This window comes from Sturnira hondurensis, unplaced genomic scaffold, assembly GCF_014824575.4.
Source record: "Sturnira hondurensis isolate 20B ecotype Veracruz unplaced genomic scaffold, ASM1482457v3 Scaffold0000460, whole genome shotgun sequence".
Lineage (NCBI taxonomy): Eukaryota > Metazoa > Chordata > Mammalia > Chiroptera > Phyllostomidae > Sturnira > Sturnira hondurensis.
Window position 1 is genome coordinate 1673920 of NW_028073091.1, and position 15971 is coordinate 1689890.

The following is a 15971-nucleotide window of genomic DNA, read 5'->3' on the forward strand; positions in this document are numbered from 1 at the left end:
ACTGCAAGATGGAAAACACGGGGGGGATTGTGGGCAGATGGCGGCGGAGTAGGACAAAGGATTTCGTTTCCCTCCATGCGCTGGAGAAAAACCAGGCTGCTCTTCTGAGGAGCGCAGCAGATAGCCAACTGGGACCCAGCATATAGGAAGGTAGGACTCCAGAAAGTGTAGCGGACACTGAATGACCAGAGGTTGGGGGGAGGAGACAAACGCAGATCAACAATGTATGAGGGAAAAGCGAGGAGGCATCAGGCCCTCCGCCAGACCGGGCCAGAGCCCTGGCCGAGTCACCTTGGTCTCTGAGAGCTGAGGGTGGGCACAATGACCCTGGGAGAGAAGTAGTCTCCAGCACCCTCCCTATCTGGAAGGGCGCAGATTGGAAAACACCAGGAGAGATCGGTTTGCCTGTAGTGGCAGAGACAGGAGTGGGCATTGGGAAGCAAACCAGAGAGCTCTGATGACCCGTGGAGCCAGGCTGCAGTTGCCGGTTTGGGAGAACTGAGAGTCGCCCCTGCGATCCCTGTAGCGCGGGATCAGAGCCTGGTCTGCCACACACTCTGGGAGGTTCAGGATGCTAGCAAAGCCCCTGGAAGAAAGCCAGTCATCAGCTACCTCCCTACCCAGCCGGGTGCAGACTGAGAAGCACCTAGAATCAGGCCGGAGTTGCCGGCTAGGGAGAATTGTGACTTGCCCTGTATGTTCTGCCACAGCACTGGGAAAGGTCAAAGACCAAGCCTGCGAGACCAGGAAAGCCTGGCTGGGAGCACGCGCCCTCACGCCAGGCCAGGACTGGGAAGCCTGGGGAAAAATCTGCTCTCAGTTGGGTGCTGGAGAGTGGCGCCAGTCTGGATCTTGAGAGGGCACTGGTGAGACCAGTTGAGTTAAACAAGAAGCAAGAAAGGCCACACTAATAGCCCCAAAGGCTGCTGCAGCTAGTGAGATCAGAATAAAAGGTTTGACCAGCTAGAAACCAACAAGAGGAATAGCTGGAAGCGGAGAACACCAAGATACCTGCAGGAGCCTGCACCACTGAATTTCACAGGTACCCTACCACAGAGGTTCACACCATAAACCCAGGGAACCAGAAGAGATCAATTTAAGAAGCTGAGGCCAACAAGAAGAGCATCACGAACAATGGAAAGACAAAGAAACAATCCCCAAATGAAAAAAAAGGAGAAAGTATCAGAAAGAATGTTAGATGAAATAGAGGTAAGTCAACTATCAGATACTGAATTCAAAGCACTGGTTATCAGGAAATTCAAAGAGCTTACAACAAGCTACCAGAAACTACAGGGGAGCTATAATGAACTCTCTGCAAACTATACCAAAATGAAAAAGGAAATAGAAACCATCAGCAAAGGCCAAGAGGAAATGAAGAATACAATTTCTGAACTGAAGAACACAGTAGAAGGTATGAAAAGTAGCATCAAAGAGGTAGAAGACCGCATAAGTGACCTAGAGGACACGGTAGAAAGAATCTTCCAGGTAGAGCAAATAATGGAAAAGAGAATCAGAAAGAATGAGGATAGTTTAAGAGAAATGCAAGACAATATCAAATGTAATAATATCTGAATAACAGGAATACCAGAAGGAGAAGAAGAACAAAGGACAGAAAATCTACTTGAAAGATTAATAACGAAAAATTTTCCTAAGTAGAGGAGAGATGAAGTCACACAAATCCAGGAATCACAGAGTCCCAATCAAGTGGAAGCCAAAGAGGCCTACTGCAAGACACATCATCATTAAAATGGCAAAACTCCAAGACAAAGAGAGAATTATAAAGGTAGCGAGGGAGAAAAAGGAAGTACATACAAGGGAGTCCAAATCAGGCTGGCTAATGACTTCTAAATGGAAACATTCCAAGCAAGAAGAGAATGGCAAGAAATATTCCAAGTAACGAGAAACAGAGGCCTACAACCAAGGCTACTTTACCTAGCAAGGCTCTCAATCAAGATAGAAGGCCAAATAAAGATCTTCCGAGACAAAGGAAGTCTAAAAGAATAGGCCTCCACCAAACCAGCCCTACAAGAATAACCCAAAGGGGTGCTTTAAGGAAAGGAAGGAAAAGAGAGAGACGGAGAGGAACAAAGGTACATAAATGGCAATGAATAAGTACCTTTCAATAATAACCTTAAATGTAAATGGACTAAATGCACCAATTAAAAGACATAGCATAGCTGAATGGATAAGAAAGCATGACCCACACCTATGCTACCTACAAGAGACCCACCTCAGGTCAAAAGACCACCACAGACTGAAAGTGAAAGGATGGAAACAAATTTTCCAAGAAAATAGACAAGAAAAAAAAGCCAGGGTATCAATCCTCATATCAGACAAAATAGACTTCAAAAAAAAGGGCTATAAAGAGAGACCCAGAAGGTCACTTCATAATACTCAAGGGAAGAATCCACCAAGAAGACATTAACATCATAAATATATATGCACCCAACATGGGAGCACCCAAATATACAAAGAAAATCCTAGAGGACCTCAAGAAAGATATTGACAGCAACACAAATATAATAGGGGATTTTAACACCCCACTGTCAAAAATGGACAGATCTTCCAAACAAAGTATCAACAAAGGCATTGCAACAATAAACGACACCCCAGATGAAATGGACCTAACTGATATATATATATAGCCCTCCATCCCAAAGAAGCTAAATATACATTCTTTTCAACTGCACATGGAACATTTTCAAAGACTACATGATAGGACACAAAATGAGTCTCAACAAATTTAGGAAAATAGAAATCATACCAAGCATTTTCTCTGACCACAGGGGACTGAAATTAGAAACCAACCCCACAGGAAAAAACCCAAAACACCCAAAAGCATCGAGACTGACTGGTAAGCTATTAAAGAACGAATAGATCAAGATTGAAATTAGGGAAGAAATCAAAAAGCTTCTGGAAACAAATGAAAATGATCTCACAACAACCCAAAATTTATGAGACACAGTGAAGGCACTCCTGAGAGGGAAGTTCATAGCAATACAGGCCTATCTAAAGAAGATAGAAACATTTCAAACAAACAGCCTAGCCCGATGCCTGCAAGAAGTCGAGGAACAACAACAAAGTCAGCCCAGAGCAAGTAGAAGGAACGAAATAATCAAGATCAGAGCAGAATTAAATGACATAGACACTAAAAGCACAATTCTAAGGATCAATGAATCTAAGATCTGTTTTTTTGAAAAGATAAACAAAACAGACAAACCTTTAAGTTAGGCTGATCAAGAAGAGAGAGGACCCAAATAAACACAATCAGAAATGAAAAAAGGGAGATTACAACTGATACCAGGGAAACAGAAGGGATTGTAAGAAATTACTATGCAGAACAGTATGACAAGAAATTTGAAAACCTAGGTGAAATGGAAAAATTTCTAGAAAAATATAATCTTCCAAAAGTCTATGAAAAAGAAGCAGAAAACCTAAACAAGCCAATAAGAGCAGATGAAATTGAAGCAGTAATCAAAAAACTCCCATCACACAAAAGCCCTGGTCCAGATGGTTTCACAGGAGAATTCTGCAAAGCATTTAAGGAAGAGCTAATCCCTATTCTTCACAGACTATTCCAAAAAATTCAAAATGATGGAAGACTCCCAAACTCTTTATGAAGCCAGCATCATCCTAATTCCAAAACCAGATAAAGACACAACAAAGAAAGAAAACTTCAGGCCAATATCACTGATGAACATAGATGCTAAAATCCTCAATAAAATATTGGTAAATCGCATCCAACAATACATCAAAAAGATCATACACCTCGACCAAGTGGGATTCATTCCAGGGATGCAAGGATGGTTCAATATTCGTTAATCAGTAAATGTAATACAGCACATAAACAAAAGCAAAGACAAAAACCATATGATCATATCAATAGACATGGGAAAAGCTTTTGATAAGGTACAACACCCATTTGTGATAAAGGTACTCAGAAAAATGGGAATAGAGGGAGCATTCCCCAATATAATAAAGGCCATATATGAAAGACCTACAGCCAACAATATACTCAATAGGCAAAAATTAAAATCTTTTCACTAAGATCAGGAACAAGACAAGGTTGTCCACTTTCACCACTTCTATTCAATATAGTATTAGCAGATCTAGCCACAGCGATCAGACAAGAAAAGGAAATAAAAGACATCCAAATCGGAAAGGAGGAAACAAAACTGGCATTGTTTGCAGATGACATGATAGTGTACATGGAAAATCCTATAGCCTCTACCAAAAATCTGCTCCAACTAATAAATGAATTTGGCAATACAGTGGGTTACAAAGTCAATATCCAGAAATCAAAGGCCTTTTTGCATACCAATAATGAAACACCAGAAGGAGAAATCAAGAAAAAATTCTCATTCGATATAGGAAAAACAAAAATAAAATATCTGGGAATAAACCTAATCAAGGAGGTAAAAGACCTGTATGCAGAAAACTACACAACACTGAAAAAAGAAATCAAGGAAGACACAAATAAATGGAAACATATACCATGCTCATGGACTGGAAGAATTAACATCATCAAAATGTCCATACTACCTAAAGCAATTTACAGATACAATGCAATACCTATTGAAGTACCAATGGCGTATTTCACAGATATAGAACAAACACTTCAAAAATGTATATGGAACCATAAAAGACCCCAAATAACAGCTGCAATTTTGAGAAAGAAGAACAAAGTAGGCGATATCACAATTCCTGATATCAAACTGTAGTACAAGGCCACTGTAATCAAAACAGCCTGGTACTGGCATAAAAACAGGCACATAGGCCAATGGAATAGTACAGAGAGCCCAAAAATAAACGCAACTCTCTACAGTCAATTAATATTCCACAAAGGGGGCAGTAACATAAAATGGAGTAAAGATAGCCTTTTCAACAAATGGTGTTGGGAGAACTGGACAGCTACATGGAAAAAAAAAAGAAACTCGAGCAACAACTTACACCATACACCAAAATAAATTCAGGGTGGATAAAAGACTTAAATATAAGCTGTGAAACCATGAAAGCCCTAGAGGAGAATATTGGCAGGGAAATCTCAATACTCCACGCAGCGATATTTTTACTGATATGTCCCTTTATGTCCCTAAAGCAAGGGACATAAAGGAAAGAATAAACAAATGGGAGCTCATGAAACTTAAAAGTTTCTGCATGGGTACGGAAAACAGTACCAAGATAAAAAGAGAAGCAAGTGTTTGGGAAAACATATTTGCCAATGATACCTCAGACAAAGGTTTAATCTCCAAAATATACAAAGAACTCACTCGACTCCACTTAAAGAAGCCAAGCAACCCAATTAAAAAATGGGCAAAGGACTTGAACAGACACTTCTCCAAGGAGGACATGCAGAGAATCCAGAGACACATGAAAAGATGCTCAATATTGCTAGCTATCAGAGAGATGCAAATTAAAACCACAACGAGATACCACTTTACACCAGTCAGAATGGCTATCATAAACAAAGAAACAAACAACAAGTCCTGGAGAGGTTGTGGGGGAAAGGGGACCCTAGTTCACTGTTGGTGGGACTGCAGACTGGTACCACCAGTATGGAAACAGTATGGAATTTTCTCAGAAAACTAAACATGAACGTGCCCTTTGACCCAGCAATTTCACTGTTAGGAGTATATCCTAAGAACCCTGAAACACCAATCCAAAAGAACCTATGCACCCCGATGTTCACAGCAGCACAATTCATGATAGCCAAGAGGTGGAAGCAACCGAGATGCCCATCGGTAAATGACTGGATCAAAAAGCTATGGAACATTTACACAGTGGAATTCTATGCTGCAGAAAGGAAGAAGGAAGTACTACCCTTTGCAACATCATGGATGGAACTGGAAAGCATTATGCTGAGCGAAGTAAGCCAGGCGGTGAAAGACAAATACCATATGATATCACCGTTAACAGGAATCTAAACAACAAAACAAACAGGCAAGCAAAATATGACCAAAGACACTCAAATATGGAACAGGCTGACAGGGTCCAGATGGGATAGGGGAGAATATCACAGGGGAAAAGGGGATGGACTCACATGAACAAGTATAAAGGACACATGGACAATAACTAAGGGTGGGGGGTGGAAATGGGAGGGAGGTGGGGAGCACTGTGGTGGGGCAGGGCTTGGAATATAAGACAGAAAACTGTACTTGAACAAGAATTAAATAAAAGTAAAAAGAAAAAAAGAAAAAAAAGATGGAAAAGACATTAAGTTTGTGAGTAGAAGACATAAACAGAAAATTTGTTCCAGTTAATGCCAACACGCTGCACCAGAAAGCACTCAACATATATGAAGACTTCAGCAAGGGATCCCGTGAAACAAGGGATCACTATCATCTATCTTTTATTACAGTGTATTGCTGTAAAGGTTCTATTTTAGTTATTGTTAATCTTTCACTGTACCTAATGTACACTTTATTTTTTATTTTACGTATATATTTATAGGGAGAACATTGTATAATAATAGGTTTTGAAACTACCTGCAGTTTCGAGCATCCACTGGGATGTTGGAATGTGTCTCCCATGGATAAGGGGAAACTATTGTATATGATACTTATTAGCATGATTCCCTTTACAGAAATAACCAGAATAGGTAAATCCACATAGAGAGAAAGCAGACTGGTGTTGTTCAGGACTAAGGGAAAGGGAAAATGGGGAGTGACTGCTTACTGCGTTCAGGGGTATTCTTTGAAGTGATGAAAAGACTTTAGAAACAGTTGATGGTTGTACAACAATGAGCATGTACTAAATGCCACTAAACTATATACTTTAAAATAGGTAATTTTGTTATGTAAATTTCACCTCAATTAAAAAAAAATTCATGTCATGGTTTCTAAATAGTGTATGTTGCTTTTCTCTGTTAAAAAGCTAAGTTTCAGGCCCTGGCTGGTGTAGCTCAGTGGATTGAGCGCGGGCCTGCGAACCAGAGGATCACGGTTCGAATTCCCAGTCAGGGCACATGCCTGGGTTGTAGTCCAGTTCTCTGCAGGCCAACTCCCAGCAGGGGACGCACAAAAGGCAACCATACATTGATATTTCTCTCCCTCTCTCCTTCCCCTCTAAAGATAAATAAATAAATAAAATCTAAAAAAAAAAAAGCTAAGTTTCACAAAATACCTATTGTATAATTTTATTATATAAAATTGTACAAAAGCAAAACTATTGGAACAAAAAGTAGATCAGTGGTGGCCTTGGGCCAGGTTTTGGGGTACTGACCACAAAGGGGCAAGAAGGAACTCTGTCTCAATGAAGTTGGTTTTAAAAAGTTGAGTTTTGATTACTCTTTAAAGATCAGAGTAGGCATTTAATGTTAATCTACTTCCCTGGTATGATTAGAATGTGCACATGATACCTAGTGTGCAAAGCAATTTAGATGATATACATTAAAAGTGTTCACAAACAAAAGGCAAACTGCCAAATAATCTGAATACTAAAATAATAAACAATCGTGGTTGCTTACCAGTTCCGGAAGAGGACAAATAGTTCCAGTATTCATATACAACCCTTCGACTATAATGAAACGCCGAGTTACACGAGCCTTGCGAGGATTCTTTAAAAGAAAAAAATAAACAAACCCTGATCATTTAGGGACTCCAAAGATTTATTCATCAAATGAATAACTAAATAACTAGATTGTATAGATGAATTTCAAGCCCAGGTTTGAGATCATGCTATTATGAAAGAAAGAGTTGTGCTTTCTCCTCGAATGCATGTTTTTCAGTTCACTCATCAACTAGGAGACCACACACACACACACACACACACACACACACAGCTTAGGCATTCTAAGACTATTATCACATGTATAAAAAAACCCTTTGAACCTAGAATGAGTGGGAAAGGACCCACGGAACTTTCAGGGATGAGAGAATGCTTGGGGCCATGATACCTGGGTTACATGAGTCTAATCATTGGTACAAATTGTATGGTTAGGATTTATGCATTTTAGTGTCTGTAATTTATTGTACCTAAAATCAATCACCATCATCATCATCATTGAGATGTAATGCTGAGTTAGGTGGAGGTTCAGATAATACAAGAATGGCAGAATGTTGATAACAAGCTAGGAGAAGAGTACAGGGACTTCATTGTACTACGTTTCCTTTGAATGTGCCTGGAATTTTCTATAATAAAAAGTTTCAAAACAGACGAACCCTGCTTTATTTACTTTGTTTACAAAAAAAGAGATAAAACCTTCTCCTTCCTTACTCCTGACTATGGGGCCATGTAAAACTTGACAATGACCTTAACTGGTAATATTGGAAGTCAGTGGTATAGAGGGACTTTTTCAGACAACACACACCTTCCCCACACCCCAGTGATTCCAAGTCCCACTGCTGACTGTGTGGATGTTTCAGGTGTCCTGGGCTGTAAAAAACTGAGATCTGCACACAGTTTACCACCCCTCCTTCCTAAGGTTTCTTGCCTCTAAGCTTCTGTCTGATGGACAACTAGAAACTCAATATAAGAGCTATGCTTTAAGGGGTATTTTAAAATCCATGGCTAGAACACTCAGAAATTTGTCTGTTTAAGCATGCAAAAGTATCCCCCACTGAGTGTGCTTGATCATCTCCACTCTGCACACATACCCAAAGACCAGGGATCTGCTGGGGGTCCAAGAAATGGGGCATCCAGTCCCTCTCTGCCATTTAAAAATGAAGTATTTTGGCCCTGGCTGGTGGAGCTCAGTGGATTGAGGACGGGCCTGGGAACCAAACAACCGTGGTTCGATTCCCAGTCAGGGCACATGCCTGGGTTGCAGGCCAGTTCCCAGCAGGGGACACAAGAGAGGAGACCATACATTGATATTTCTCTCCCTCTCTCCTTCCCATCCCCTGTAAAGATAAATAAATAAAATCTTTTTAAAAAATGAAGTATTTTATTGAGGATTTTAAAACACTCAATGTAGAATTCTTGAGAAATGGAAAAGTACAAAAATAAATTAGCTTGTCACACTACACATGGATAACTTTTGTCCTTCTTAGTAAAAAACATCCTTAAAAATTACTTTGTTAAAATCAGAATTTTACTGCAAAGTTTCAGTAATAGACTTTAAAAATATTATATTACAAACTTTTCTATATTATTTAAAACACCTGAGAGGAGAAATAATATTCCATCTTGTGGGTTTACCACAAATTAATGATTCTCCCAATGTTCCATTTAGGTTGTTCCCCTCATTTTGCTTTCTTACATTGTATTGTAAATAAATATCTTTCAATCTTTGACAGCACTTTTAAAAATATATATTTTATTGATTATGCTATCACAGTTGTCCCATTTTCCCCCTTTATTCCCCTCAGCCCTGAACTCCCCATCCAACCTGCATTTCCCCGCTTTAGTTCATGTCCATGGGTTGTACCTATAAGTTATTTAGCTACTCCATTTCCCATACTATCCTTAACCTCCCCTTGTCCATCCTGTACCTACCATTTATGCTTCTTATTCCCTGTACCTTTCCCTCCATTCTCCCCCCCCACCCCATCTCACCACTGATAAACCTTCCATGTGATCTCCATTTCTGTGATTCTGTTCCTGTTCTAGTTGTTTAGTTTTTAGATTTGGCTGTTAATAGCTGTGAGCTTGTTGTCATTTTACTGTACCTGTTTTTTTATCTTCTTTTTCTTAGATAAGTCCCATTAACATTTCATAAAATAAGGGCTGGGGGATGATGAATCCTTTAACTTGATCTTATCTGGGAAGCACTTTATTTGCTCTTCCATTCTAAAGGATAGCTTTGCTGGATAGTCATGTTGGATGAAGGTTCTTGCCTTTTATGACTTGGAATACTTCTTTCCCTTCTTGCCTGCAAGGTTTCTTTTGAGAAATCAGTTGATTGCCTAATAGGAACTCCTCTGTAGGTAACTCTCTCCTTTTTTCTTGCTTCTTTTAAGATTCTCCCATTTTTAATCTTGGTTAATGTAATTATGATGTGCCTTGGTGTGTTCCTCCTTGGGTCTAACTTCTTTGGGACTCTCTGAGCTTCCTGGACTTCCTGGAAATCTACTTCCTTTGCCAGATTGGGAAAGTTCTCCTTTATTAAATTTTCAAATAAGTTTTCAATTTCTTGCTGCTGCTGTTCTCCTTCTGGTACCCCTACGATTTGGATGTTGGAACATTTAAAGATGTCCTGGAGGATCCTCAGCCTCTCCTCATTTTTTTGAATTTTTGTTTCTTCATTCTGTTCTGGTTGAATGTTTCTTTCCTCATTCTGCTCCGAACCATTAATTTCAGTCCTGTCAGGAAATTGTTGGTTTCCTTCCTGTCACTTAGGTTCCCTGTACGTTTTCCTTTATTTCACTTTTCATAGCCTTCATTTTTTCCTCTTATTTGTAACCACATTCAATCAATTCTATGAGCATCCTGATTACCTGTGTTTTGAACTGTGCATCTGATACGTTGGCTACCTCTTTGTCATTTAGTTGGTTTTTTTTTTTTTGAGCTTTGATGTGTGCTTTCATTTGGGCCATTTTTTTTGTCTCAGTGCAAATGAGACAAAGGTTATTGCAAATGGCTATCATTCAAAATAGATTAATTTATATCAGACTAAATCATGTAGCAAGTAAGTGGACAGCAGATCTTAATTTATGGATTTCTGAATGAAGTGACACTCATTTCTCCCCACCCCACCTTCATGCTGCAGCTCTGAGTGGCTGCTACCTGTGAGAAGCAACACCCAGACTTGGTTTCCTGCGATCTTGCAGCCATTTACACTTTTTCTTCCCACTGGGGAGTGGCGCTCGTTCCTCCATGTTCAATTAGAGTATAGCAGAGGAAATGTGTTGAGAGCATCGTTGTTAGAATTATCGGTGGTTTTCTTGTGATGACATGGATGAAAAATGTTGTTCTAGCCTATGCTTCTGCAAGAAAAATATTGTGGTGACTGTACTAGAAAGCTGGTGAGCACAGCCTTCCTCTCAATACCACTTTGAAGCAGGCTTTTTCAGTACATAGGGGCAGTGATAAAAGTGTATGTTCCTTAATTTTGTGCCAGTTTTTGTTTTTCCGGATAATTTGCATTATTCCTTTAAGATTTTGTTATCTTTGGTGATAGTCTAAAAGCAGCTCTTAATGAATATATACATTCTGTGATAAATTTTAGTGTGTGATGGATATGCATGGACTCTCACTATTTAATGCTAGATGTGCTCCAGGCCACTGTTTATAGTTACACAGTTGAGGGTGGAGGAACAAGACAAGGTTGTCCACTTTCACCACTTCTATTTAATACAGTATTGGAAGCTTATTGCAATACTATAAGTATTGTCTCACTTACATAGTTGTGGGCGGAGCCTTAGGTGTTCATCAGGGCTGGGCAACCCACGTTGCTGCGTTGTGACACTGTATGTGGGGAAGGGATCTGAGAGGGAACAATGGTGCTTGCTCCAGTCTCTGCTGGTTTTGAGTCACTTCCTCTACTACCCACAATCAAATTAGGCCCTTCTGGGCCCGATTCCCGGGTGGGCGGGTTTGTGTATGTTCTAGGACCCTATGGGTCTCTCCAGGGAACTCTCTTGTGAGGCTGGGAGTTTCTCCCACTGCTGCCTCAACCTCCACAGGATTTTCCAGTCAGAGGCTTTGAGGCTTTATTTCCCTGTACTGGCACCTGTATTGCAAGGTCTATCTTGCTCCCCAGTTATTCTTCCCATTTTATCTGCACTTGAATGTGGGACCCTCAGTCTGTCAGCCACCGCCTCACCTAGTCTGCCAGCTGCGACCTTGCCATGAGTCCTCTCCAGCCAGTTGCCCATCTCTGCCCCTCCTACTGGTCTGGATGAATGTTTCTTCAACTCCTTGATTGCTACCCTTCCATACAGTTTGATTTTCTATCAGTTCTGATTGTTTTCTGTTTTTAAATTTGTTGTCCTTCTTTTGATTGTGCAAGAAGGCATAGTGTGTCTCCATCTTGGCCAGAAGTCTGACAACACTTCGGATTAACTTCTAAAGATAGCATTCTTAGATACAAGTTTGAAAGATATGGATATTTAAGAATACTGGAATATAACTGCTCACTTACACTCCAGAAAGGCTGTTTCAATTGAAACTCTTCCCAGAATTATAGGAGGGCTCTCTTTCTCATCACACATATCAGTGTTGACACTGATTAATACTATTAGTTCCCCCACTGCATAGACAAAAACTTCTAATTTCTCCAATTGTTCGTGAAGCCATTCTATGTTTCATTTGCTCAGTTATTTTATTCTTACTATAAAATGCTGTTTTTTTTAAAAAAAATCTACTGTCCTTTATTTTTAGAAGAATATGGGACAAGAGAACCCTGTAGGAAAAGGAATGAGAAACATCTTGAGAAATTAACAACATAATATTGATCCAAACCTGGATTAAGCTGCAACATTTTAATTCAGTTTCAAAGGAAAGATAAGTATCTCAGTAGAAAATATTCATATATTTAACATTTAGCCCTGGCTGGTGTAGCTCAGTGGATTGAGCACAGGCCTGTGAAGCAAAGGGTTGCCGGGTTCAATTCCCAGTAAGGGCACATGTCTGGGTTGCAGGCCAGGTCCCCAGTAGGAGACACATGAGAGGCAACCACACACTGATGTTTCTCTCCCACTCTTTCTCCTTGCCTTCCCCTGTCTCGACAAATGAATAAATAAAATATTTTTAAAAATTTAACATTTATATTTCTGTGAAAAACGGAAAAAATATTTTTTAAAATCCAAAGTATAGAGTTATTTAGAAAGCCTACTCTTAGTAGAAAAACGTATTATAAACTGATTAGTAAAAAAGTAAAAACTATAAAATGGAAATACATTTGAATTTAATTTTATTTCTTGTTGTTATTCATTTAAAAAGTTCCATGAATAATAAGTCTGGTAAAACACACATGAGAAAATTGAATATCATGTTTTCCAAATCTGTACAATAATAACTTGACAAAATAAACTCTATAGCAGCCTGGCCATTGGTAACACTACCCAAGGCAGTTTTCTGTTATCATTCTATTACTATGTCAGTATAAAGGACATCTTTTTATAACATGTAGAAAGAAGTCATCAATGGGACAATTTCAATGTTAAGACTTTCCTCAACTGTGTAACTATAAACAGTGGCCTGGAGCACATCTAGCATTAAATAGTGAGAGTCCATGCATATCCATCACACACTAAAATTTATCACAGAATGTATATATTCATTAAGAGCTGCTTTTAGACTATCACCAAAGATAACAAAATCTTAAAGGAATAATGCAAATTATCCGGAAAAACAAAAACTGGCACAAAATTAAGGAACATACACTTTTATCACTGCCCCTATGTACTGAAAAAGCCTGCTTCAAAGTGGTATTGAGAGGAAGGCTGTGCTCACCAGCTTTCTAGTACAGTCACCACAATATTTTTCTTGCAGAAGCATAGGCTAGAACAACATTTTTCATCCATGTCATCACAAGAAAACCACCGATAATTCTAACAACGATGCTCTCAACACATTTCCTCTGCTATACTCTAATTGAACATGGAGGAACGAGCGCCACTCCCCAGTGGGAAGAAAAAGTGTAAATGGCTGCAAGATCGCAGGAAACCAAGTCTGGGTGTTGCTTCTCACAGGTAGCAGCCACTCAGAGCTGCAGCATGAAGGTGGGGTGGGGAGAAATGAGTGTCACTTCATTCAGAAATCCATAAATTAAGATCTGCTATCCACTTACTTGCTACATGATTTAGTCTGATATAAATTAATCTATTTCAAATTCAACAGGTATAGTTCATTATCATGCTAATGAGTGCTGGCGCTATTTCTGTACAGTTGAAAGTATATATCCCCTACCCACAAAGTACAGGCTGTTTTTCTCTCTCTCTTTCAGATATCTGCCTGATTAACTTCCTCCAAATTTGCCATATGTAACTGGCAGTGACAAGGCAATTACAATCAGACTTGGGTCTCTGTAACATGAAATACATCTAATAAGCAGGAATGTCCTTAATATCCAAATGTGATCTGCAGGCAAGTGTTCATGAATAATTACCATTTCATATATAATTTATCTGGTTAGAAAGCACAAAAGAACTACATAATTTTCTTCAAAAGAATTATACCTTTTGATCTTCAATCTCTTGTTCTTTTAGCAGTTGCTCCAGGTCAGCCATATCATTATGCTCAAATAACTTTATGTCACTACGTGATGCCTGTAATCCTTTCTGAATAGCAAAGCAGGCAGCTCGATCTCTGTAAGGAAGAGAAAACAACCAAATTGGGGTTTAAAGGGCCTTGTTGACATTCTTAAAAAAGGAATGCTTGCTTTAGAATGATGACAAATAAATAAAGCAGATCTAAGTATTTATTTATTTACTTACTTACTTAATTAATTTTTTAGAGGTGAGGAGGGAGGGAGAAAGAGAGGAAGAGAAATATTAATGTGTGATCAGCTGCCTCTTACATGCCTCCAACTGGGGACCTGTTCATTCAGGCATGTGCCCTGAACCGGGAATCAAACTGGCAAACTTTTGGTTTGCAGGCCGGCGATCAATCCACTGAACCATATCATCCAGAGCTAAACATTTATATATAATTATTTGCACTCTCTCTGCAAGTTCTTTTCACAAAACTAGCATACTGATTGTACTCTAAGCAGCACCCTCATGCCATATTTTCACATCTCAGAAGTTAGCATGCATTTACTATGGACGGCATCTTAGTTTACTCACAGTAATTTTCTTTCTGAGAAATACAAAAAATGCTGTGCATTTCACCATCGGTAGCATCTCTGATTTGAAGGCCCTACTCCTGTTCTGTTAACACTCGGTCACGAGAAGCAACACTGGACAGTTTATCTGTATAACACAGGGCAGAACACTGAATCTTGCAGCTTAAACTTCCAGAAGATCCTCTAAACTGGGTTAGTCAGAAGAAAATATAAGGCCAGCTCAGAAAAGTCTAACCGTTGCTAATATAACAAGAACAGTATGCGTGGCATGGATGTAATCTGGCAGCCAAGGAGAATGGGCTGGAATGCACCCATGTGACCAATGACCACTCACTATACTAGTCAGTGGGGGCAGTAGATGCCATTGAGTGAGCATGTGTATTGTGTGGCCATTACATTAAAAATGACTTAGCAAGTAGAGCAATGAATCTGCATTAAATTTTGTGTTTAACCTTGAACATTCTTCTATGGAGACTATTCAGATGATTCAGAAGGCCACAGCTATGGGCAACTGGTGATTGGCAACTTCATCATGACAATACACCCACTCATGTATCATATCTTGGGTAGAGATTGTGATTTGATGTAGTGAAACATCAAATCACCCAGGTGACTCAACCCTGCTACAGCCCAGATTTGGTGACCTGCAACTACTGGCCTTTCCCCAAACTAAAATCACCTTTGAAGAGGAAGAGATTTCAGACCATAGATGAAATACAGAAAAATATGACACGGCAGGTGATGGCAACTGGGAGAACTGTGTCAGGTCTCAAGGTGCCTACTTTGAAGGGGATTGAAGCATCATTGTCCTAGGTACAATGTTTTCTGTACCTTGTTAAATGTCTCTATTTTTCATATTACATGGTTGGACACTTTCTAGACAGATCTCAAATATTTTAAAATTAAGTGGGATTCATCTAAGGGATGTAAGCATGGTTCAATATCCACAAATCAGTAAATATAATACATCACATAAACAAAAGCAAAGACAAAAAACACATGATCATATCAATAGATGCAGAAAAAACTTTTGATAAGGTACAACACCCATTTATGATAAAGGTACTCAGGAAAGTGGGAATAGAGGGAGCATTCCTCAATATAATAAAGGCCATATATGAAAGACCTACAGCCAACATCATACTCAATGGACAAAAACTAAAAGCTTTTCCACTAAGATCAGGAACAAGACAAGGTTGTCCACTTTCACCACTCTATTCAATATAGTATTAGCAGATCTAGCCACAGCGATCAGACAAGAAAAGGAAATAAAAGGCATTCAAATCGGAAAGGAGGAAACAAA

At 39.4% G+C, this 15971-nt stretch overlaps 1 protein-coding gene across 1 annotated transcript in view; it reads right to left on the reverse strand.

Annotated features, from left to right (window-relative positions):
- SPTLC1 (serine palmitoyltransferase long chain base subunit 1) overlaps positions 1-15971 on the reverse strand; it is a 58541-nt gene that overhangs the window by 21104 nt on the left and 21466 nt on the right. Inside the window, exons 2-3 of the mRNA XM_037041317.1 lie at positions 14061-14190; positions 7466-7555 (exon numbers count right to left, since the gene is read on the reverse strand). Coding sequence (XP_036897212.1) covers positions 7466-7555; positions 14061-14190 — 220 coding nt within the window. The remainder of the gene's footprint in view (positions 1-7465; positions 7556-14060; positions 14191-15971) is intronic.